The sequence below is a fragment of the Thalassophryne amazonica genome, chromosome 19 (genome assembly GCF_902500255.1).
Source record: "Thalassophryne amazonica chromosome 19, fThaAma1.1, whole genome shotgun sequence".
NCBI classification, from domain to species: domain Eukaryota; kingdom Metazoa; phylum Chordata; class Actinopteri; order Batrachoidiformes; family Batrachoididae; genus Thalassophryne; species Thalassophryne amazonica.
Window position 1 is genome coordinate 48,775,807 of NC_047121.1, and position 26,887 is coordinate 48,802,693.

The 26,887-nt window shown below is 40.2% G+C and overlaps 1 protein-coding gene across 1 annotated transcript in view; it reads right to left on the reverse strand.

Annotated features, from left to right (window-relative positions):
- rps6ka1 (ribosomal protein S6 kinase a, polypeptide 1) overlaps positions 1-26,887 on the reverse strand; it is a 125,057-nt gene that overhangs the window by 97,299 nt on the left and 871 nt on the right. The window contains exon 2 of the mRNA XM_034195190.1: positions 1,893-1,937. Within this exon, the coding sequence (XP_034051081.1) occupies positions 1,893-1,937 (45 nt within the window). The remainder of the gene's footprint in view (positions 1-1,892; positions 1,938-26,887) is intronic.

The following is a 26,887-nucleotide window of genomic DNA, read 5'->3' on the forward strand; positions in this document are numbered from 1 at the left end:
CTCTGCCCACACGTTCTTTCATTACAAAATCTCCTTTAACAGTGGAATGTCTGGATAAACTCCTCATGCCGACTTCTTCTGAAACTTCTCTGTTCTCTGACGACTTACTGGGTGAACAGAGCCTGAAATTTGGAAGTTTTCAGCATGAAACAGCGAGACGACGACGCCTTGGAGCGCAGATCGCCATCAGGCGCCGTGGGCCGTCCTTAAAGCGACACTTACACACCAAAATCTCTCATCAGCCGTTAAAATTTTTACCGAAAACCAGTTGAATTTATCGAATGGTGTCCACTCAGTTGTGCCTTACAGTTTTTGAAAAAATTTTGATCAAACAAAGCAGCAGTCTCTGAGCCATTCCTAAACAATGAAAAAAAAAAAAAAAAAAAAAAAAAAAAAAAAAATCGACGAGAGGGTGGGTGACTCCTCACTCAAAGACTGCCCACAGGCGAATGACGTAACCGACAGGCGTGAAAAAACTCTCGCATGCCCACGAGGGTTCAAGCATGTCTGATGTAATCACACGTGATTCAAATCCATATGGTTTTTGAAAAAAATAATAAGGTCGGATACTTTTCTAATAGACCTCGTACTCACTATAGTGGAGCAGATAACTGTAACAATTGTTCATTTCTGGAAACAAGCACCAAAATTGGCTCACATACACCTTAGACATTGCTCTTTTGTAAAAGCACATTAGCCACATTAGTCAATTTCAGTTTGAACAGGGGTCAAAGGTTAAAGTTGCTCCAATTCTGGTAAAAAGTGGTGCAAATTATTGGTTACGTTGATAGGATTAACAAATTGAATAGTTTTGACTTTGTTGAATGCTTGGTCTGTAAGGTAAAGGTCAAACAATGTTGACGTCCATTGGATTCTATGGCATGTGACATATGTTACCCCGTAATATGACAACTAAGCATGACACATGGTGCAAACTATTCCTTTTTAAAATCCTATTAACTCAACCAATCATTTGCATCATGTTTTGCAATAATTGGAGCAACTTTAACTGACCTTTGTCACCATTCTTGCTGTTTTTACCCCATAACATTCAGTCATAGATAGTCCAAACTATACCTTTTTGGAATAGTTATGATCAGAAACATAATGTGGTGTAGCTTTCAATATGATTGGAACATTCTTTACTTTTGACCCCTGTGCAATTCTTCATTGACCCCTATTTGGCTCCCGATTGAAAATTCAAATGGCTAATGTTATTTGTCTAAAATATATCCCAAAAGGTATACACAGTCAAATTTTGGTGTTTGTAACCAGATTTGAACAATTCCTCTGCAAATATTCTGTTATCTGCTGCACTACTAGGGGTCCACACAGCACTCTTTGAGAAAGGCTGGAATATAACAAACACTTTGTTTCTCCCATGTCTCTCATTGGTTCTTTTATTTATTCATTTTTAGAAATTAAGTGCAATAACAACACTTGAAATAGATTCTGGACCACTTACCTGCTTCTTTGTACCTTAAATATTGAGGGAGTAGCACACCGCTCGCCAAACAATAAATAAATAAATATTTTTTTAAAAATTCAAGCTTAAAGTCTTTCAACTCAATATACTCTGCCAAACAGCTTAAAAATAATTTTAAAAATAAACTCCGTAGAGATAAATATGCATAAAATATTCATGGAGGCAATTGAATGAGCAAAGACGGCAGGACGTCCACTACTCCTCCTCCACAAAAAAATGTTAAAAAAATAATTAAATTGGCCCTTGAAATAGAATTTTGCCTGCTGTTGCTGCTTGTTTTCTTACAAGACAACCACAGGAGACACGGATGCTCTTTGGCACTTGTTTCCGAGTCCCTGACGTGATTTATTGAATGCTGAGCTGCGTCAAACATTCAGCTGCATCTGTGCACGTTTGTGACATGTACCTTGACAGCAGGCGTGACCCCGTCCTCGGCAGTGCTCTGCCCATTCTGCAAAGAAAGCACACAGGAGAAACAGTCAGTGCATGTGACAGTGCAATGGCGAGAGAGAGAGAGAGAGAGAGAGAGAGAGACGCAGGCCTGTATGGGTGGCACCAGTCCACATTCTGCAACACTTTGCACAGACTAATCTAATACTGACACACACAAATGCACATCTCTCATCTCCTCCCAAGTCAGTAAGACCTTCTGAAAAGACTCATCACTGGTGTTTGGAAAAGAAAGAAGCCGATTTAGAAAATCAACACGTGGTCCATGGAGCAAAAGTGGACGGGTACCTTTGAATATACTGTATGAAAATTCAGTAAGGTATATCTTATATATTATATTCTAATTCTAAGGTGGAACTATGCCAGTAAACAAAGGTATATCTAAATATCTAAAAAGGAAGAGTAAAATAGGAGAGTAGAAAAGAGTAGAGTAGAGCCACTTAGGTGCCTGGTCTTGAGAACCAGGGATGTATGTACGTTATATACACATTACTGTGCAAAAAATGGGAACTGTTTGCATCTATAGAGCACTTTTTCCAGTTAAAGTGTTTTATTTCTCATTCACTCTCACACACTGATGTCAGAGTGTTGCCAAGCAAGGTGCTCGTATGCACACCAAAAACACTCACACATTAACTACTTTGCTCAAATACACCAATACTCTGAAACCAAGTTGACTCCAAAATTTTGATAACATGATGATACATATTTTTCTACTACAGTAGTGTTCAGAATAATAGTAGTGCTATGTGACTAAAAAGATGAATCCAGGTTTTGAGTAAATTTCTTATTGTTACATGGGAAACAAGGAACCAGTAGATTCAGTAGATTCTCACAAATCCAACAAGACCAAGCATTCATGATATGCACACTCTTAAGGCTATGAAATTGGGCTATTAGTAAAAAAAAAAGTAGAAAAGGGGGTGTTCATAATAATAGTAGTGTGGCATTCAGTCAGCGAGTTCGTCAATTTTGTGGAACAAACAGGTGTGAATCAGGTGTCCCCTATTTAAGGATGAAGCCAGCACCTGTTGAACATGCTTTTCTCTTTGAAAGCCTGAGGAAAATGGGACATTCAAGACATTGTTCAGAAGAACAGCGTAGTTTGATTAAAAAGTTGATTGGAGAGGGGAAAACTTATACACAGGTGCAAAAAATTATAGGCTGTTCATCTACAATGATCTCCAATGCTTTAAAATGGACAAAAAAAACAGAGACGTGTGGAAGAAAACGGAAAACAATCATCAAAATGGATAGAAGAATAACCAGAATGGCAAAGGCTCACCCATTGATCAGCTCCAGGATGATCAAAGACAGTCTGGAGTTACCTGTAAGTGCTGTGACAGTTAGAAGATGCCTGTGTGAAGCTAATTTATTTGCAAGAATCCCCCGCAAAGTTAAATAAAAGACATGTGCAGAAGAGGTTACAATTTGCCAAAGAACACATCAACTGGCCTAAAGAGAAATGGAGGAATATTTTGTGGACTGATGACAGTAAAATTGTTCTTTTTGGGTCCAAGGGCCACAGACAGTTTGTGAGACGACCCCCAGACTCTGAATTCAAGCCACAGGTCACAGTGAAGACAGTGAAGCATGGTGGTGCAAGCATCATGATATGGGCATGTTTCTCCTACTATGGTGTTGGGCCTATATATCGCATACCAGGTATCATGGATCAGTTTGGATATGTCAGAATACTTGAAGAGGTCATGTTGCCTTATGCTGAAGAGGGCATGCTCTTGAAATGGGTGTTTCAACAAGACAATGACCCCAAGCACACTAGTAAATGAGCAAAATCTTGGTTCCAAACCAACAAAATTAATGACTCGCAGATGTGAAGAAATCATGAAAAACTGTGGTTATACAACTAAATACTAGTTTAGTGATTCACAGGATTGCTAAAAAAGCAGTTTGAACATAATAGTTTTGAGTTTGTAGCCTCAACAGCAGATGCTACTATTATTGTGAACACCCCCTTTTCTACTTTTTTTTAATAATAGCCCAATTTCATAGCCTTAAGAGTGTGCATATCATGAATGCTTGGTGTTGTTGGATTTGTGAGAATTTGTGTACCTTGTTTCCCATGTAACAATAAGAAATATACTCAAAACCTGGATTAATCTTTTTAATCACATAGCACTACTATTATTCTGAACATGAAAATGTTATGCACAAAAATGAGGTGGGCTTCATAGATAATTGGCAAAGCTTCTGGGGAAAACCTGGTCTTGTTAGGAGAGACGGCATCCATCCCACTTTGGATGGAGCAGCTCTCATTTCTAGAAATCTGGCCAATTTTCTTAAATCCTCCAAACCGTGACTATCCAGGGTTGGGACCAGGAAGCAGAGTTGTAGTCTTACACACCTCTCTGCAGCTTCTCTCCCCCTGCCATCCCCTCATTACCCCATCCCCGTAGAGACGGTGCCTGCTCCCAGACCACCAACAACCAGCAAAAATCTATTTAAGCATAAAAATTCAAAAAGAAAAAATAATATAGCACCTTCAACTGCACCACAGACTAAAACAGTTAAATGTGGTCTATTAAACATTAGGTCTCTCTCTTCTAAGTCCCTGTTGGTAAATGATATAATAATTGATCAACATATTGATTTATTCTGCCTAACAGAAACCTGGTTACAGCAGGATGAATATGTTAGTTTAAATGAGTCAACACCCCCGAGTCACACTAACTGTCAGAATGCTCGTAGCACGGGCCGAGGAGGAGGATTAGCAGCAATCTTCCATTCCATCTTATTAATTAATCAAAAACCCAGACAGAGCTTTAATTCATTTGAAAGCTTGTCTCTTAGTCTTGTCCATCCAAATTGGAAGTCCCAAAAACCAGTTTATTTGTTATTATCTATCGTCCACCTGGTCGTTACTGTGAGTTTCTCTGTGAATTTTCAGACCTTTTGTCTGACTTAGTGCTTAGCTCAGATAAGATAATTATAGTGGGCGATTTTAACATCCACACAGATGCTGAGAATGACAGCCTCAACACTGCATTTAATCTATTATTAGACTCTATTGGCTTTGCTCAAAAGTAAATGAGTCCACCCACCACTTTAATCATATCTTAGATCTTGTTCTGACTTATGGTATGGAAATAGAAGACTTAACAGTATTCCCTGAAAACTCCCTTCTGTCTGATCATTTCTTAATAACATTTACATTTACTCTGATGGACTACCCAGCAGTGGGGAATAAGTTTCATTACACTAGAAGTCTTTCAGAAAGCACTGTAACTAGGTTTAAGGATATGATTCCTTCTTTATGTTCTCTAATGCCATATACCAACACAGTGCAGAGTAGCTACCTAAACTCTGTAAGGGAGATAGAGTATCTCGTCAATAGTTTTACATCCTCATTGAAGACAACTTTGGATGCTGTAGCTCCTCTGAAAAAGAGAGCTTTAAATCAGAAGTGCCTGACTCCGTGGTATAACTCACAAACTCGCAGCTTAAAGCAGATAACCCGTAAGTTGGAGAGGAAATGGCGTCTCACTAATTTAGAAGATCTTCACTTAGCCTGGAAAAAGAGTCTGTTGCTCTATAAAAAAGCCCTCCGTAAAGCTAGGACATCTTTCTACTCATCACTAATTGAAGAAAATAAGAACAACCCCAGGTTTCTTTTCAGCACTGTAGCCAGGCTGACAAAGAGTCAGAGCTCTATTGAGCTGAGTATTCCATTAACTTTAACTAGTAATGACTTCATGACTTTCTTTGCTAACAAAATTTTAACTATTAGAGAAAAAATTACTCATAACCATCCCAAAGACATATCGTTATCTTTGGCTGCTTTCAGTGATGCCGGTATTTGGTTAGACTCTTTCTCTCCGATTGTTCTGTCTGAGTTATTTTCATTAGTTACTTCATCCAAACCATCAACATGTTTATTAGACCCCATTCCTACCAGGCTGCTCAAGGAAGCCCTACCATTATTTAATGCTTCAATCTTAAATATGATCTATCTTTGTTAGTTGGCTATGTACCACAGGCTTTTAAGGTGGCAGTAATTAAACCATTACTTAAAAAGCCATCACTTGACCCAGCTATCTTAGCTAATTATAGGCCAATCTCCAACCTTCCTTTTCTCTCAAAAATTCTTGAAAGGGTAGTTGTAAAACAGCTAACTGATCATCTGCAGAGGAATGGTTTATTTGAAGAGTTTCACTCAGGTTTTAGAATTCATCATAGTACAGAAACAGCATTAGTGAAGGTTACAAATGATCTTCTTATGGCCTCGGACAGTGGACTCGTCTCTGTGCTTGTTCTGTTGGACCTCAGTGCTGCTTTTGATACTGTTGACCATAAAATTTTATTACAGAGATTAGAGCATGCCATAGGTATTAAAGGCACTGCGCTGCGGTGGTTTGAATCATATTTGTCTAATAGATTACAATTTGTTCATGTAAATGGGGAATCTTCTTCACAGACTAAAGTTAATTATGGAGTTCCACAAGGTTCTGTGCTAGGACCAATTTTATTCACTTTATACATGCTTCCCTTAGGCAGTATTATTAGACATTATTGCTTAAATTTTCATTGTTACGCAGATGATACCCAGCTTTATCTATCCATGAAGCCAGAGGACACACACCAATTAGCTAAACTGCAGGATTGTCTTACAGACATAAAGACATGGATGACCTCTAATTTCCTGCTTTTAAACTCAGATAAAACTGAAGTTATTGTACTTGGCCCCACAAATCTTAGAAACATGGTGTCTAACCATATCCTTACTCTGGATGGCATTACCCTGACCTCTAGTAATACTGTGAGAAATCTTGGAGTCATTTTTGATCAGGATATGTCATTCAAAGCGCATATTAAACAAATATGTAGGACTGCTTTTTTGCATTTACGCAATATCTCTAAAATCAGAAAGGTCTTGTCTCAGAGTGATGCTGAAAAACTAATTCATGCATTTATTTCCTCTAGGCTGGACTATTGTAGTTCATTGTTATCAGGTTGTCCTAAAAGTTCCCTAAAAACCCTTCAGTTAATTCAAAATGCTGCAGCTAGAGTACTGACGGGGACTAGAGGGAGAGAGCATATCTCACCCATATTGGCCTCTCTTCATTGGCTTCCTGTTAATTCTAGAATAGAATTTAAAATTCTTCTTCTTACTTATAAGGTTTTGAATAATCAGGTCCCATCTTATCTTAGGGACCTCGTAGTACCATATCACCCCAATAGAGCGCTTCGCTCTCAGACTGCAGGCTTACTTGTAGTTCCTAGGGTTTGTAAGAGTAGAATGGGAGGCAGAGCCTTCAGCTTTCAGGCTCCTCTCCTGTGGAACCAGCTCCCAATTCAGATCAGGGAGACAGACACCCTCTCTACTTTTAAGATTAGGCTTAAAACTTTCCTTTTTGCTAAAGCTTATAGTTAGGGCTGGATCAGGTGACCCTGAACCATCCCTTAGTTATGCTGCTATAGACGTAAACTGCTGGGGGGTTCCCATGATGCACTGTTTCTTTCTCTTTTTGCTCTGTATGCACCACTCTGCATTTAATCATTAGTGATCGATCTCTGCTCCCCTCCACAGCATGCCTTTTTCCTGGTTCTCTCCCTCAGCCCCAACCAGTCCCAGCAGAAGACTGCCCCTCCCTGAGCCTGGTTCTGCTGGAGGTTTCTTCCTGTTAAAAGGGAGTTTTTCCTTCCCACTGTAGCCAAGTGCTTGCTCACAGAGGGTCGTTTTGACCGTTGGGGTTTTACAGAATTATTGTATGGCCTTGCCTTACAATATAAAGCGCCTTGGGGCAACTGTTTGTTGTGATTTGGCGCTATATAAAAAAATTGATTGATTGATTGAACATTACTGTATGTCTGTAATGCAGGTTTTTTCCTCCCACAATTATCATGAAATTCCAAGCATTAAAATGCTCATGTATGTTCATAGTCATTTGAATTCATAAACACCCTCAATCGACCAAATATGCCAACAAACTACCCGTTTGTTGCTTGTGTTCATTGCAATAACGGGACAAGACAGCAAAGAAAAGAAATCAACTTTTGTGAAACAGACATCGAGGTGCTATTTTGAGGGCACGGCACTGAAATGACAAAATTAACTGCTGTGAGTGGTAACACTAGGTGGTGACAACGGGTCCACTCGTAGTTTTGAACACAACCATTTGCAACAACCAATATGGCATTCGTGGTGATGCACATCGCTTCTTAATTTAGACGTAATAATCACTCATGGACACAAGCCTTAAAGGTGTACCGCCACTGGGTTTTTAAGATTTGAGTAATAAAAAGAATTTTCTTTGGCACCACTAAAATTTTATTCCCTAGCTTTTGGGATTCATAATATGACTCAGCCACATGGGGTGTGCAGCCAGTACATTCTGAGTGCTGGTCCCAAGCCTGGATAAATGAGTAGGATGTGTCAGGAAGGCAATCCGGCATAAAACAAGCCAAAATAAAGATGCAGAGTACAAATCTAATTTCCATCCCGGATCGGTCGAGCCCCGGTGGGACAGACCGAACGGTCCGCTCCTAAAAATCGGTCTGCCCTGCCTCCACTGCGCATGCCTCATTTCTGCACTCTGCCACTCGTCTGAGACAGAGTCTCTTCACCCAAAGCGATCAAATGGCTTAAAGTGGTTATTAACCATCAGACGACAAGGTAAAACCTCTTAAATAATTCTAAAGTCAGTTTTAAGCAGAAACGAGGCGAAACTCTGTGATGCTTTGAAATGACCGACACGCAGTGAACGCATCAGCTAGCAGCTCATGTAGCCGCGGCACTCTGATCACTTTCTCCATCTTTTATGATGAAATAATGCTGAATTTATGTGGAAATGATTGTTGTACAAAAGCTTTGGATATCTCTCGCTAAGATAGATGATGACTGGAGTGAAGTTTGAAGCAGAAACGAGGTGATAACCCGTGAGCCGCGGCTAATGAGGCATGCGCAGTGAAGGCAGGGTGGACCGATTTTTAGGGGGGCCATATGATCTGCAACACCGGGTTAATAATGATTGCCACTGGTGCCCTTGCTCAACAGGGAGCTAGCGGAAATTGGGCTACTGCTGGGTGAAAATGAAGAAGGAGGAGGACAACATGTCCAGAGATAGCGGGAGAAGAGGAAAACTCTAAGGAGGGAAGTGAGAGTCGGGACTTTGACTGCTGGCAGTATGACTAGTAAAGGGAGAGAGCTGACATAATGAAAAGGAGAAAGGTAGACAGAATGTGTGTGCAAGAAACCAAGTGGAAGGGAAGTAAGGCCAAGAGCATAGGTGGTGGGTTCAAGTTGTTGTATCATGATGTGGATAGGAAGAGAAATGGTGATGGGGTCATTTTAAAGGAAGAGTGTGTTAAGAGTGTGTTGGAGGTTAAGTGAGTGTCTGACAGGGTGGTGAGTGTGAAGTTAGAAATTGAAGGGGTGATTATGAATATCATCAGTGCATATGCCCCACAGGTAAGCTGTGAGACGAAGGAGAAAGAAGATTTCTGGAGTGAGTTAGATGAGGTGGTGAAGAGTGTGTCCAAGCATGAAAGAGTGGTGACTTCAATGGACATGTTGGTGAAGGGAACAGAGGTAACGAGGAAGTAACGGGTGGATATGGTATCAAGCACAAGAATGGGGAAGGACAGATGGTAGTTGATTTTGCAAAAAGGATGGAAATGGCTGTGGTGAAAACCTAGTTTAAGAAAAGGGAGGAGCACAGGGTGATATACAAGACAGGAGGAAGGTGCACACAGGTGGACTACATTCTGTGTAGGAGATGCAAACTAAAAGAAAGTGGAGACTGTAAGATGGTGGCAGGAGAGAGTGTTGGTAGACAGCATAGGATGGTGGTTTGTAGGATGATTTTAGAGCAGAAAAAGAGCAAGAGACTCAGAGCTCAACAAAGGATCAGATGGTGGAAGCTGAAGGAGGAAGACTGTTGTGTGAAATTCAGTGAGCAGGTGAGAGAAGCACTGGATGTAGGGGAAGCAATTTTGGCCAACTGGAAAAGTACTGGGGTGGTGAAGGAGACAACTAGGAAGGTACTGGGTGTGAGATCTGGACAGCGGAAGGAAAACAAGGAGACTTGGTGGTGGAGCAAAGATGTCAAGAAAGCATAAGGAGAAAGAGATTGGTGAAAAAGAATTGGGATAGTTGGAGAGATGAAGAAAGTAGACAGGAGTACAAGGAGATGCCCAGTGGTTTATGTCTGGACTCTGTGGAGAAGGTGGTAGAGCAGAGGATGCTCTCCAAGATCAGGACGATCCTGTCCAATGTGAGCTACCCTCCTCAACTCAGTCTTCTCCCTCCAGAGGAGCTCTGTGAGCTCCAGGTTCCTCTCACTGAGGTGCTCCACTGAGAGACTGAATAACTCTTTTGTCCCTCGTGCCATCAGGCTGTATAATGCAGCCTGATGGCTTCTCAAATATTTTGTAAAGGTTATCAAGAAATAAACACTCCCAAATCTAAAAACTCTGTTTTTGAAACCAGATAACACCTTTGAAGTGATTTACAAGCCAGATGGTACAGATGGTATCATACGTACCTAGGGAACATGCATCATGCAAGGTCAAAAGTAATCTCTTGCTATGGAATTCCAGGTAAATATCTTCTCTTCATCAAAGTGAGCTGTAATTTTACATCACGTTACAAAAATAAACCTACATTATAATGCTGGGATTTCAGTAGAACCTAAATTTTGTCAGCTTTGGGAAATTTGAAAGACTGTATAGTTTTAACAAGCTCACCACAAGAATCAGTATAAAGCTTTCCGATTCATAGAGTAAGTATCCAATTACTTATTGTTACAGTTGTCCCAGAATCCTTTTTTTTTGTGTAATCTTGCTTAAAGTCAGCCAAACAGCACACAAAACAGACATTACCTCCTTGGCAGAGATAAACATCATTGCTTACATTTTTGTAAAGCCTGCCTAAAAATGTGTGTTGACAATAAATTCACACCTAAATCCACGTAGTCACCTAATCCAAGTAGCAATTGTAGGTCAAGAGTCAAGTTCGCAGGCCAAATGTGACACAACCATAAATAACGCTGCCCTCTTTAGTCTGTTGGGGCTTTGTTTTTCTGTCATTGAGGGGCGACCCTGAAGTGATTCACTTCCTTTTCTGACACCTCTTCCTTTGCTGGGCATAAAATATGACAGGCGGCCTTAATAATCCGGCTATAAAGAGAAAAAGCCACAGAGTGCAAAATGTGGAAAGAGGCACAGAGAGCAGCAGAGAAAGAAGCTTTGCAATAAAGGAACAAAAAGACTTTCTGAACTGTGACTCGAATTGACTGCATAACTAATTGTTTCCAATACATTCCGCTCAGCGCGGACAAACTAGATTCATTTAGCAATGAATGAACCTCTGTGTTTGTAATTTCACTTTAATTGTAGCCATTACCTACAACTATCGAGGCTCTACAACCCAGGGCATTTTTACAGACCAACAGTTGAACTGGGTGGACTTTAATCGAAGTCCCCAGGGATGGTAGTATTTTTTTTTTTACCAAGACTATTTCAGTCATAAAAGCTCCAAGAGCAGTAAAGCGAGGTGACAGGAGAGAAATGGGAGCAATTAAGTTGCTAAACACAGTTTGAGGTCACCACAGCTCTGTTTTAAGAGTGATTACTCAGACAAAAACTGCACATTAATGCAACTTTTATTTTCAACTGTTTTCTTCTTTCTCAAAGAGACAAAATCAAGTGGGGAGGGGAAAAAAAAAAAACCTTCTCCGTCCGACACATGCAAAATATGTGCTGCTTTCAAATATAAATAAATGCATTCAAATTTGCACAAGTGAATATTTGCTCTTACAATTTCAAACACCCAATTTCTAAAAAATAAATAAATAAAAAAATTTGGCCTGCGAGCTTCTACAACATGGAATTGCCATTATGGCGTACCGTGTTTTAGCGGTATTAACAGATGCCAAATCGAAATCTGCTGTTTGTCAATACCAAAAAATGTTGAAAATTATTCTAAATTGAGAAATCCATGATGGCTAACACGATGCTAAAATGTATTTATTAGAGTATTTACTACCAGTCAAAATTCTGGACACACTTTCGCATTCAATTTAGTGGGAAAGTGTGTCCAAACTTTTGACTATTACTGTACATTTGTACTTTTTAACTTAACAAGGTGCAATCTTGAATTAAATAAGCTCCCTCCCCAGTTTTTATATATGGGGAATCCATTGCGAAACACTGTTCTTGGATTAAATGTGACAAAAATGCCTGATGTTTGTGTTGTGAGCACTGCCATCTTTAATGATGACTAGTTTGTCAAGCAAATAAAATCCAAAAGCAGGTTGATTGCAAATGTCCAGGAATATTTATTTTTTTGTGTACTTGGGGCCAATGAAATGTGACTGAAGCACAGATCAGTGTTTTTTATTTATTGATTGTGAAGTTGACTTCCTTGAACTCACGTTGGAATTCTGGTCTGGGAACTGACATCTCATCCAGACTCACAGTATCCGGTGTACTTTATATGGTCACAGCTGATACCTTACATTGATTCTGAAGTGAAAAAAAATATGGAAAAATGATACAGAGATCAAAGAATTGAAATTTTGATGGTGAAGATAGATCTCATTCAAAACCTCTGCATTGAAAGATAGGTGTTCCTCTGACATTTCATTTTCTTATTTAACAATCTTACTTCATGATGTCACAAAAAAATTACTTACATACCGTACATAGGGGTTCCCCTGTTTTATCATTTCTTGACTTGAGACACACTTCTACTTAAGAGTTAAACATCAAACTAAACGCCGTGTTTCCTTATGACATCACAAAGATCTGCCTTTCCTTTGAAATATCAAAGGAAAGCCATCTCAGAATTAAAAAAAGTTGATTAAAGCAATTTTTTTAACGTTCAATGAGTGATGAAAGGACAATCTAAAATTTGTGCCTCATGACATGAACATATTTGCTTTTCCTCTATTTTTTGTTATGATGTGTTCCACTGATCTCCTATTGTCTAGAGAACAAGGGCAAACCTTTCTTACTTGATAATCACACAAAAATTCCTGTGTGTTCCCAACTGTAGAAGGTGATGGTCTAGTTGTTAAGGTGTTGGGCTTGAGACCAGAAGATCATGGGTTCAAATCCCCGTCTGACTGGAAAATCACTAAGGGCCCTTGGGCAAGGTCCTTAATCCTCTATTGCTCCCGGTGTGTAGTGGGCACCTTGTATGGCAGCACCCTGACATCGGGGTGAATGTGAGGCATTATTGTAAAGTGCTTTGAGCGTCTGATGCAGATGGAAAAGCGCTATATAAATGCAGTCCATTTACCATTTGTAGAATTCTCCTAAAACTCTAGAATTTGTGAATTCTTAGTGGGGGAGGAAAAAGTCTTATTTCTTAATGTTAAAGAAAGGGCAACTTCTCCACAAAATTTGAAAAATCTGTATATTATTCTTTGATGCATCAGTGTGTAAAAAACAAAACAAAAAACAAAACAAAAAAAAGGGGGTATTTTTGTGCAAAACCCAATCCTGTCAGGACGTGATGAATGTTTATATTCATGTGGAAATTACCATCAACAGCGCTATAAAACAGGGAGAGCTAGATTTTAGTGTTACGGTGTGACACAGCATCACTATATGTCAGGGTTATTTAGGCAGTGCTGAGTCATCAAGCAGACTCAGTGTACAGCTGGAGGCTAATTTTTACATTCTGGAAAACATCGGGTGGTTGGGTTGGGGGGCGGGGGGTTAAGTACCAAATATAAATAGAGAATCTCCAGCCATATTCCAGGAAAGTGTCTATAGTACATCACAATATGCTGTTTATCTTCACCAGCAACTGTTTTTTTTAAACTTTCATATTAGAAATTCTCAAACATCTCAACAATAACAATCTGAAATACAACCCCAATTCCAATGAAGTTGGGACGTTGTGTAAAATGTGAATAAAAACAGAATACAATAATTTGTAAATCCTCTTCAACCTATATTCAATTGAATACACCACAAATACAAGATATTTCATGTTAAAACTGATTAACTTTATTGTTTTTGTGCAAATATTTGCTCATTTTGAAATGGATGTCTGCAACACGTTTCAAAAAAGCTGGGACAGCGGTATGTTTACCACTGTGTTACATCACCTTTCCTTCTAACAACACTCAATAAGCATTTGAGAACTGAGGACACTCATAATTGGGTATAAAAGGAGCATCCCTAAAAGGCTAAGCCGTTCACAAGCAAAGATGGGGCAAGGATCACCACTTTGTGAACAACTGCATGAAAAAATAGTCCATCAGTTTCTGAACAATGTTTCTCAATGTTCAATTGCAAGGAATTTAGGGATTCCATCATCTACAGTCCATAATATAATCAGAAGATTCAGAGAATCTGGAGAACTTTCTACACATAAGCGACAAAGCCAAAAACCAACATTGAATGCCCGTTACCTTCGATCCCTCAGTCTGCACTGCATTAAAAACCGACATCATTGTGTAAAGGATCTTACCGCGTGGGCTCAGGAACACTTCAGAAAACCATTGTCAGTTAACACAGTTTGTCGCTACATCTACAAGTGCAAGTTAAAACTCTACCATGCAAAGTGAAAGCCATACATCAACAACATCCAGAAACACAGCTGTATTCTCTGGGCCTGAGCTCATTTGAAATGGACAGACGCAAAGTGGAAAAGTGTGCTTTGGTCTGATGAGTCCACATTTCAAATTGTTTTTGGAAATCATGGAGATCGTGTCCTCTGGACAAAAGAGGAAAAAGACCACCTAGATTGTTACCAGCGCAAAGTTCAAAAGCCAGCATCTGTGATGGTATGGGGGTGTGTTAGTGCCCATGGCACGGGCAACTTACACATCTGTGATGGCACCATCAATGCTGAAAGGTACATCCAGGTTTTGGAGCAACACATGCTGCCATCCAAGCAACGTCTTTTTCAGGGACGTCCCTGATTATTTCAGCAAGACAATGCCAAGCCACATTCTGCACGCGTTACAACAGCGTGGCTTCGTAGTAAAAGAGTGCGGGTACTAGACTGGCCTGCCTGCAGTCCAGACCTGTCGCCCACTGAAAATGTGTGGAGCATTATGAAGCGCAGAACACGACAACAGAGACCCCAAACTGTTGAACAACTGAAGTTGTACATCAAGCAAGAATGGGAAAGAATTCCACCTACAAAGCTTCAACAATTAGTGTCCTCAGTTCCCAAAAGCTTATTGAGTGTTGTTAGAAGGAAAGGTGATGTAACACAGTGGTAAACATACCACTGTCCCAGCTTTTTTTTAAACGTGTTGCAGGCATCCATTTAAAAATGAGCAAATATTTGCACAAAAACAATAAAGTTTATCAGTTTGAACATTAAATATCTTGTCTTTGTGGTGTATTAAATTGAATATAGTTTGAAGAGGATTTGAAAATCATTGTATTCTGTTTTCATTTACATTTTACACAACGTCCCAACTTCATTGGAATTGGGGTTGTAGAAATTCTCAAATATCTGTGCTTTGTTCCTTTTGTATTTGTTGTTATGAGTATGACTTATTTGACACACACACACTCAACAAAAATATAAACGCAACACTTTTGGTTTTGCTCCCATTTTGTATGAGATGAACTCAAAGATCTAAAACCTTGTCCACATACACAATATCACCATTTCCCTCAAATATTGTTCACAAACCAGTCTAAATCTGTGATAGTGAGCACTTCTCCTTTGCTGAGATAATCCATCCCACCTCACAGGTGTGCCATATCAAGATGCTGATTAGACACCATGATTAGTGCACAGGTGTGCCTTAGACTGCCCACAATAAAAGGCCACTCTGAAAGGTGCAGTTTTATCACACAGCACAATGCCACAGATGTCGCAAGATTTGAGGGAGCGTGCAATTGGCATGCTGACAGCAGGAATGTCAACCAGAGCTGTTGCTCGTGTATTGAATGTTCATTTCTCTACCATAAGCTGTCTCCAAAGGCATTTCAGAGAATTTGGCAGTACATCCAACCAGCCTCACAACCGCAGACCACGTGTAACCACACCAGCCCAGGACCTCCACATCCAGCATGTTCACCTCCAAGATCGTCTGAGACCAGCCACTCGGACAGCTGCTGAAACAATCGGTTTGCATAACCAAAGAATTTCTGCACAAACTGTCAGAAACCATCTCAGGGAAGCTCATCTGCATGCTCATAGTCCTCATCGGGGTCTCGACCTGACTCCAGTTCGTTGTCGTAACCGACTTGAGTGGGCAAATGCTCACATTCGCTGGCGTTTGGCATGTTGGAGAGGTGTTCTCTTCACGGATGATGCGAAGGAGATGTGTTGCACTGCATGAGGCAAATGGTGGTCACACCAGATACTGACTGGTATCCCCCCCAATAAAACAAAACTGCACCTTTCAGAGTGGCCTTTTATTGTGGGCAGTCTAAGGCACACCTGTGCACTAATCATGGTGTCTAATCAGCATCTTGATATGGCACACCTGTGAGGTGGGATGGATTATCTCAGCAAAGGAGAAGTGCTCACTATCACAGATTTAGACTGGTTTGTGAACAATATTTGAGGGAAATGGTGATATTGTGTATGTGGAAAAAGTTTTAGATCTTTGAGTTCATCTCATACAAAATGGGAGCAAAACCAAAAGTGTTGCGTTTATATTTTTGTTGAGTATATATATATATATATATATATATATATATATATATATATATATATATATAGAGAGAGAGAGAGAGAGAGAGAGAGAGAGAGAGAGAGAGAGAGAGAGAGAGAGAGAGAGAGAGAGAGAGAGAGAGAGAGAGAGAGAAGTCATACAGACAGACAGATAGAGGGGTGGGTGTTTCCAAGCTTTTGCTTCTGTCTACACCCTTTCGATCAGATGTGCTACTGTAAAATCTTTTTTTTTTTTTTGATGAGTTTTGTGTGCCAAATAAATCTTGCATTCATTCTGTCCTCAGTGAAGTAGACCTGATTGTTTTTTTTTTTGTCCATCTGACTAAAAAATAAAAAAGACTCAGTGCGTCAGCGCAACTATAATTTTGCATGTGTGGTCAAGACTAGATTCTCCACGTCGCTGCTCAACACATTTCAGCCTCTTTAGCTCTGCATGGCTGATCCAAATGGCCCAGTTAACTGCGCCTCCCCTCCCTTGGGGCTTCCTTAGTGAGCGCACCGGCACGCACGCACACACAAACAGCCACATCAATACGTGCAAAATCGGACTAGAACGATTTTTAAAAAAAGAAAAGAAATTCAAATTAACAGGAAGAAGAATGTGGATGAGAGCGTGCAACTGCAGAAATATGGAGAATAAACTGACGGGCACCAAACAAATCTAATGCGGTATTAGGACAGAGGTAAAGATTTTATTCCTCACAACAATCCTGTATGATCAAAGTGAACAGCCGTCACATTAACCTATACACCTATAACAAAGTGAATAGAACCCGCCCTGTAACTAGGCAACAAAAAACATAATCATCACTCTTGCTGACGGCGGTTATCAGTTCGGAATAAATCTCTTGATAGTGCCAGCAAATAATGGCAGGACTTGTCCCTGTCTGCCAGACGTCAGACTGATATACGTCTGCGGGACTGTGCAAAACGCTCACGTCCTTCTGAGGTAATTCCATCCTTTAGAAATACAAACTCTGAGGCTTAGAAAATTAATTATTATCCCAAGTATGTTACAGAACAATATCAGCTTTTGTAAAAACCTCACGGATGGTAGCTGGGTGATTTTTTAACTACGGGCACTATTGGCCTTGTAAATGTAATTTCCACCACACCATTGCCTTACAATATAAAGCGCCTTGGGGCAACTGTTTGTTGTGATTTGGCACTATATACATGTGCTCTGATGTCACTGTTTATCTCCATAGAAACTACCCAAACAATCTTTCATACAAACTGTTTAAAGGGACATTACAGTGTTGTGGTGGAAATTACGGCAATAGTGTGGGACATCTACATTTTGTTTAAAAAAAAAATCACAACAGTTGTATGACATTGAATACCCCAATTATGTTTTGATTATTTTACTGATATTTTATTCAGAGATATTTTAAAACATTAGAAAAAACGTTTCTTTACCATTCATTTTTATCACTGAAGATCAAAAGTCTGGGTGTGGGACAAGCACAAAACGGCAATATTTGCATATAATGATGCTGAAAAAAGGTGAAAAAGTCATCATAGACTACTAGAACAAATTTCTTAACACACTTTCATTGTAAAGATAACTATAAAAGTGTGAAATTTCCCCTTTTTTCTGTTTTTCATACAATATGATCAAAGGACATAAGTGCCCGTAGTCTAAGAATCACCCAGCTATTAAACCCACTGTGATGAGGGTGTGAAAGGCCAAGACGGTGCAGGTTTTCAGAGGAACTGTTCGTCCCAGCAGGTGGTTTTAATGAGGAGCGCCTTCCCTCAACTTAAAGTGCTGATCTTGTGTGAAATCGCCCGCTGAGGTGATCCGTAACAAGGAAACGCCTGTCTGAAATCAAATAAACTCCATCTACTCCCCAAGACATTGCTTTGCTGCAAGTATGAAGGGTCTACCATGACATCTACAAGGAAAATAAATCAATCCTCACTAATATGTACCATAAAAAATGCCTCTTGAAGAGGAAAAACCCACATACAGGTTGCACCGCAGTTTTGGTCGCACCTGTTAAAAAAATGCCTCGAAGGAGAATAACCCATATATAGGTCGCATCAGAGTATTAGTCGCACTGGACTGTAGGTTGCACCTTTTTTCTATATTATCAGCTGTTTAATTTGGGGTTTTTGTGCATTGTTGCACTGTACTTTTTATATTGGCATTTATTCTTAAGAGTTTATTTTGTTTAGTGCTTTGATTCTTAGAAAAGTGACAAAATAAATTCATTATTAAAAACAAAATGTGTGGGTTTATTTATTTTTTTGCACGTTGCACCAGAGTGTAATTTGCAGGATGTCCCAAACTAGTAAATAAAACTAGATATATACATATATATTGTCACACTAATCCCCATGGGGTATCTATAGTGTAGGTATCAAGTGTCTACCTTATATTGCTCTTGAGTTATCACTGTAAGCATCAACATATTTAAATTTATATTGATAAGATGGGGGAGGTGATGGTCTAGTGGTTAAGATGTTGGGCTTGAGACCAGAAGGTCCTCGGTTCAAATCCCTGCCTGACTGGAAAATCACTAAGGGCCCTTGGGCAAGGTCCTTAATCCCCTATTGCTCTCGGTGTGCAGTGAGCGGCTTGTATGGCAGCACCCTGACATCGGGGTGAATATGAGGCATAATTGTAAAGTGCTTTGAGCGTCTGATGCAGATGGAAAAGTGCTATATAAATGCAGTCCATTTACCATAAGAAAGTAACAAATCAAATCAAACTTTTTTTTTTCTTTTTTTTTTGCAAATTTGTCCAAGCAGTGTTCCAGATGTAATTATACACCTCGGCCTAACTGGCAGATCAACTTTCAACTCTAAAAGCGTAAAAGGAACAAGGTTTTAGTGTCTCAGCACCTCTGCCAGGTGACAGGTTACTGCATGTCTCAGCGTAATCACTCGCCAAAATGCACTCCGCTGCACGGCCCCACTTCAGGCGCTGCACAGGTCACACCCAGATTAGCTCACGCTAAGCCAGTGTGCGCACATGTGTTAGCAGAACCCGTGCACACACCGAAACATGCACTGACACGTCTTTGAGTGCACACTGCTGACAGGTCCTGGCTAACGAACTCGGCACACATTCCATTCAGTCACACTGTGCTTCGCCACTCGACTGAGCATTTGGTTTCTCTCCTCTGTCTCTTTTATAAAAACAGAAGAGATGCTTTGGACAATTTCCATCAACCTTAATATGTGGATGATGGTCAACCCAAGAACTGTCCCAAAGGTCAAAGTAAATGATAAATGGACTGCATTTATATAGCGCTGTTCCATCTGCATCAGATGCTCAATGATGCCTCACATTCACCCATTCACATAAACACACTCACACACCGATGTCAGGGTGGTGTCATATGGGGCCTTCACTACACACCGGGAGCAACTTGAGGATTAAGGACCTTACCCAAGAGCCCTTAGTGTTTTTTTGTGGTCAGGCTGGGATCTGAACCGAGGATCCTCTGGTCTCAAGCCACTCAACACTTAACCACAAGACCATCACCTCCTCAAAGTCATTCAGGTCAATGGTCAAAATTTAGATTCTCACTGTGATGGCTACCAAACCTGGTGAACATAGGTAGGTAGGTTCGGAAATGAAGGTCAATCATTTGGGTCAAGATCGTTGAGGTCAAAATTTAAAGTTTTCACTAGATTTGCACCAAACTTGCCATACATATGCAGGTGTATTCCTGAACTGCCCAGCATCATTCAACTTTGCCAAAAGTCAGTTATTGAGGCCAAGGCCTGTTTGTTGCCCAACTCCTCCCTGGTCCTTTTGCTAATTTCTATTCAAAAATGTGTCTTTTAAATACAGCAGTCCCTCGCTATAACGCGGTTCACCTTTCATGGCCTCGCAGTTTTGCGGATTTTTTTAGTCCAATTTTACATGCGTTTTTTTTTTTTTTTTTTTTTTTACAGTGCATTGTGTTCTGTGTCCTCATCAAGTAGCCGGTCGCAGCACCGCGAAGGGAGAGTACGCGCATTGTGTTCTGCGTGTCTATTTATAAGAATCTTCTCGCCCAGAAGAAAAAAGAGCACCAACAACTACCCATAACTTCACTCGGAAAAAGACACCTGCACCGGGTGTGACTCAGTGGAAAAAGGCGCGACAGCAGCGCGGCACAAGGACAAAGAGGTGTGATCAGAGGAACTGTGAAATACTGGTCAGTCACTATTAATCATTTCTTATGTGTCCAACCTCGTAGGTTGATTGTTAAAATTAAATTTGTTAGTTCTAAAAGCCATCATAATTATTTATAGGAAAATGTTCTATTTTTATTTCTCAAACAAATGTTTGGGCCTGAAAACAGGTTGGTCTTATTTTTCTACTCAGGTTTGAACTTTGAGAGTGTTTACACACGAGAGAAAAGTGAGAAAATGTTAATGCCTGTTTGAGAAAAGTGTATAAAGTGTGTAGTGAGGGGTTTTACAGCCTTAAAACATCTATAATAATTGTAAAAAATAACGCCGACTACTTCGCGGATTTCGCCTATTGCGGGCTATTTTTAGAACGGAACTCCCGCGATAAACGAGGGACCACTGTAATTAACTTTGGTTAAAGTCAAGGAACTTTATTTTCAGCTCATTTGGACAAAATGAAGCACACACATAGTTGGATTCAAGACTTGCCCTGGGCAAGAGGTCAATCATGTGGGTGCAGGTCAAGATCATTGGTGTTAAATATCACACTGCAGTAGACATTTTGCCCTCATGCCCAGTGGCACGACCCATACATCCATTTCCTCATTGTACTTATTTCAGTCAGTTAAGGATCAGCCTATCCCTGCAGTCATTGGTTGAGAGGTGTTGTACACCATGAACAGGTCGCCAGTCTATTGTAGGGCCGACACAGAGACAAACAAACTCACTCACACTCCGACTCCAACCTACGGTCAATTTAGAGTTTTCCAATTCATCTACCCTGCATGTGTTTGGAAGCAGGAGGAAGCCGGACCACCAGGAGGGAACCCACACAAACACAGGGAGAACAGGCAAACCCTACACAGACAGGACCAGGGTGGAAGCAAAGCTGGAACCTTCTCACTGTGAGGCAGCAGCGCTACTCACTAAACCACTGTTCCACCATGGCCAAGGGTACTACTGTGGATTACATTTTAATCTGGCAGACCTGGATCCAGATTCAGACCAATTTACAGTTTCAGCACAATACAAACTCAAAGTCAAAGAATTAAAAAAATGCTGTGAAAGTTGTGGGCGACCTGACAAAAACAGTGTGTGTAGCTTTCACTGTGACCTCATCTGGAAGTGAAATGTATTAGAGCGTGTACCCTGCAGCTATTTTCTACCTTATTGTTGCATTTCTCTCTACTGTGTTGCAAGTTCAAGCTTACTCATGCTCAACTATTACACACACGCACACGTCAATCCATTGATGAAAATTTTACAGACATGACTACATCACTGGAGGTGTAGCATACTGATATTTGTATCAGACATGGTTATGAAAAGATGGTGATTTTGGCTCTTAACTAGAAAACTTTTATGCTATTGTGACCACAAACTGACAGTAACTATCATTATATAACATCTAAGTGGATCCTTGTCATTTGATTGGTGGGTTGTATGTCACGTGACAAGGATTATTCATAATATTTGCCGTTGTTTTTCTTTGACCGTGCAATAGTTCTTTTTTAGCATGCAATTTTGTGCTATTTAAAATGCGCTATTGCACGCCCCGACCACCGCGCGCTCACACTACCGGGGGCGGCATTTAGCTAAACATGACGGTGTTTGTTTTGCTGACAGACGACAATTTGAAGGAGCTAGTTGACACTGCTAATTCACAAAAAAAAAAAAGCAAAAACAAATCCACTATGGTGTAAGGCTTCTTGAGGCATGAAGAGCTGTTAGGATGAAAAGCTGATGCGATTTTTCGCTGGACTAAGGAACTACATGAAGTTGTTTTTTGTTTGTTTTGGTTTTTTTTTTTTTGTTTGTTTTTAAGTACACGAAGTCAGTGGACGGCATCAAGGACTACATCCTCGCAATTTTGAACTCCAATTTAAAGTTCACGTTGGACTGTTAAGCACCAGTGGAACACCAAAATGTAAGTCCCTTTTCTGTTGTTTATAAATTAATAAAATATAAATTTTAGCCATTATATAAAACAAATAATGAATGTTTTTCATTCTTTCAATGGAATATTCCATCTTTCACCTCATGAAATATTCATACCATTGAACTCATAAACATTCATTATTTGTATACTAACTGAGGATAACGCCAAACGCAGGCAGCGGTAATCACTGCCGTTGCTAACACCACCCACAGATAGCTTTCTGTTTTTTAGGGCATCACATTATTAGCTTAGATATGTAAACACATCATTTAGAAGAGGGCAACGCAACTGTTCTAGACTAATATGACGCCAATGAACAACTTGAGATATGTGCCAAAATCTCTATCCTGAAAATGACCCAAGTGTTACTTCAAATATAGCTGTATTTTCTACAACTGCTGTATTTTGTACGAGTGCTAGGACAGGTCTGCACAATCATAACTGTTTAAACTTTTAAAAACACATATTTAAAAAATTCAACAAAATTTGCACCGTGTGACCCCCAACCAAGGCAGATGCGGCTCACCTTAATGTGTATGTTTGTGTTTTTTTTAATCAAATTAGCCCTCTGCACAAAACTTCTTTGAAATGCATTTATTACTTTTTGAGATTCGCAGACAGACAGGGGTGATGTCCTTCTCCTGTCAGCTGCCTAAGAAATTGGCGAACAGAAGCTTTACTTTATAACTGCGCGCTATGTCTGTGTTCCCTTTACAGCGATACAGCCTCCCTTTGGACTTGCTCGACATATTTCCTGGCATGTTTTTCTGTTCTCGCTCTCTCTCTCTCTCTCTCTCACTTTTCTTAAGAAGCCGATCTCTCTCGTGTGCCACCAGGAGCCAAAGTGTGCAGCTGGCTGCTCAATTGGCAGTAGCGGCGAACGGCACCGATCCAGCTCTGACTGCCGCTGCCAATTTTGACATTTGGGGTAAAAAAAAATTATTTCTCATTAACAAACATTGGGTGATGAATCCATATGGTCACCCATGAGTTCAGCACAGATTTCTGCAAGTTACTTAACACAGTAGTGGAAAAGATCCGACTCTAAACAAGCCCTGACCTCCGGTGCTGAAACATTCAGTGCCTAAACTTGCAGTTCCTCAAATGACCACTTGAGGATGGCACCAAAAGCAAATCAATCTCCATAGATCCTCATGTATATGTCCAAATTTACAGCAGAAATAAGCATGGCAGCGTGGTACAAGATGACAAAAAACTCATCTGTTTAACATATTTTAAACCATAAAACTATGAACACTTAGGGGCAAGGCCGCTTTGAGTGACATTTTAGCGTGCAAGGTCTAGCCCCTAGCAGAGGCTGCTAGCAGTAGCCACTAGCTTGACCATATTTGTCTTTTTCTTTTTTTTTTAGTTAAAATATCTGCAATAATATAGCTTGCTGTCCAGTTAATTGTACTAATGGATCATGTACAAAATCTGTACTCAAGTATTTGGGTTGAGTATAAACGTATGTTAGCATTACTTAGCTGGAAGTGATAACTTGGTGACGATAGCTACTATCAGGACGCAATCACTACTGAGGCAGTATGCTGGTCATAGTTTTTAATAGCGACACCCATCACAGGTCATGAAAACCGTCAACCAATAGGCAAACATCTGCGCTAATCAAACACCCAAAACAAGCTACATAGCCAGTTAGCCTTGCTAACGTTATAACTACGTGATGGGTGGTCTTCACTAAAAATGTGGTGACATTTACAACATCCCCATTTAAACTTCAAAACCACTCTTAACAAAAACTACGGGTGATGTTATGGAGAGTTTGTGCAGTGTATATGCAGCCTGTGATTCTAAAGTGTGGGTTTTTATTTTAAACTGACAGTGTTAAATTTAGTACTTTTCACAGGCTGCATATCACCATCTGTTCAGCTGTGATTTTCTACTCAGGCAACACACAATCAGCAGAGTGTTGTAAATAGTAAAGCCTGCTGAACAACCCAACCCGCGGCACCACCACACAATTTCACAAACTGCATTTATTAGCATATACAGGGTAACACACGGATACGCGTCTATTCTAAAACTAATTCTTCTTGAGTGGTCCTCTACAGGGATTTGTGGCTAAATGAGTACCCAAAACTGCTTCACATGAGTCTCCAAAACCCATCTACAGTACTATCTTTGCCAAAATGACATCTATTTACCATTAGCTTGACAGCCTCTGAAGCGGTTTGAGTACAACATGTCAGTGTACACTGAACTATTTATCAGTGATTAGAAAACTATTACCAAATATCCACTTAACCTGCTTAATTTAATTGACTACTTGACCAGAAACACTTCTTTCAGTTGGCTACTGGGCAGCGTGTCTCATTTGAGGGTGGGCGCTAAAGGGGTAAAATATGACGCATATGAAGTAATTTCTCTACTTCTGGGGACAAAAACACAGCATTTTCTCTGAGGTTTTGGGCAAATTACACGCAAACAAAGTGAAAATGCAAAGAAAAAGTGACGATGCAGTGAGAAAGTGGACATGTGTTGCGGTTTGTTTATGACCCAACGTTCAAACATGTCAAAGGGGTTTTGCAGGCAAGACAACATAGCTTCTCTGGTTAGCTCTGTAGGCTAACACTTACCGACACCACCTCTCCCATTTGCCTCGTCTTCCCTTCTCCACTGGGAACCAAAAAACAAAACAAAACATGTTTTGCGACTGCTTCAGTGATTGTAGCCAAAAACAAAACAGTACACCATTTTTCCATGTGAAGTTACGCACAACAGGACTGGCTGTCCCCATAAGTGGTCAAATCCCGCAATATCACGCAGGGTTCAAATGAGACTACGCTGCCCTGTTCCTGCAGTTATCATGTTACGTTCTGAATAAATGTGGTTTATTCCATTGTGCATGTTCTCGGGTTTGAAAGTACTCAGTCCACTAAACAGGCGTTTAAAAATGTTTATGAATGAAGAAAACTTGTGGTCAAGCATCCTTAGCCAGTATAAGTGAGCCTAGAGGTTAAATGACACCAAATTTTTGTGCCTGCTTACAAAGGCGTCCTGAGACCACAAACCAAGTTTGGTTTTGATTCATCAAATCTTTGCTGAGATATGACCTTTTTGAGTTCTACACATGTGGTGATACCTGTTTTTTTTTTTTTTTTTTTTTTTGGGGTGTTCTATCAAATCCAACGTGGTGGAAAATCTGGTATGGCAGAAATGGAGGTCACTGAACTGTTTGATCCAAGGAGTCTGACAATGCCTGATTTTTCTGAAATCTGAAATGAACGGCTACGTAAAATTTTTCCCTTTTGGTACAAATCACATACTTGTGTTTCATAGACAGCAAAACTTATGGGGAACCCTGAATACCCTGTAAAGTAAGGTTTTGAATAATCAGGTCCCATCTTATCTTAGGGACCTCATAGTACCATATCACCCCAATAGAGCGCTTCGCTCTCAGACTGCAGGCTTACTTGTAGTTCCTAGGGTTTGTAAGAGTAGAATGGGAGGCAGAGCCTTCAGCTTTCAGGCTCCTCTCCCAATTCGGATCAGGGAGACAGACACCCTCTCTACTTTTAAGATTAGGCTTAAAACTTTCCTTTTTGCTAAAGCTTATAGTTAGGGCTGGATCAGGTGACCCTGAACCATCCCTTAGTTATGCTGCTATAGACGTAAACTGCTGGGGGGTTCCCATGATGCACTGTTTCTTTCTCTTTTTGCTCTGTATGCACCACTCTGCATTTAATCATTAGTGATTGATCTCTGCTCCCCTCCACAACATGTCTTTTTCCTGGTTCTCTCCCTCAGCCCCAACCAGTCCCAGCAGAAGACTGCCCCTCCCTGAGCCTGGTTCTGCTGGAGGTTTCTTCCTGTTAAAAGGGAGTTTTTCCTTCCCACTGTCGCCAAGTGCTTGCTCACAGGGGGTCGTTTTGACCGTTGGGTTTTTTCTGTAATTATTGTATGGCCTTGGGGCAACTGTTTGTTGTGATTTGGCGGAATATAAATAAAATAAAATTGATTTGATTTAAAGTCAAAGGGGTGCCAAATATTAATAAAATTGGGGGCTCCAGAAAATGCAAAAACTGCATTAAATGAGAGTTACGGACGCAGCCGCCATTCGAATAGGGTCGGCCTTTTGCCACCAGAGTCCTGCCATGCGAATAGTGAAATGAGAGTTATGGACACGGCCGAATAAAAAAAAAAAAAATCATCAAAATTGAAAAATATTAAATATACTGCGTTACATACTGCATTCAAGATGTCTTAAACATCTTGAATGAAGTATGTTTGTTTATAC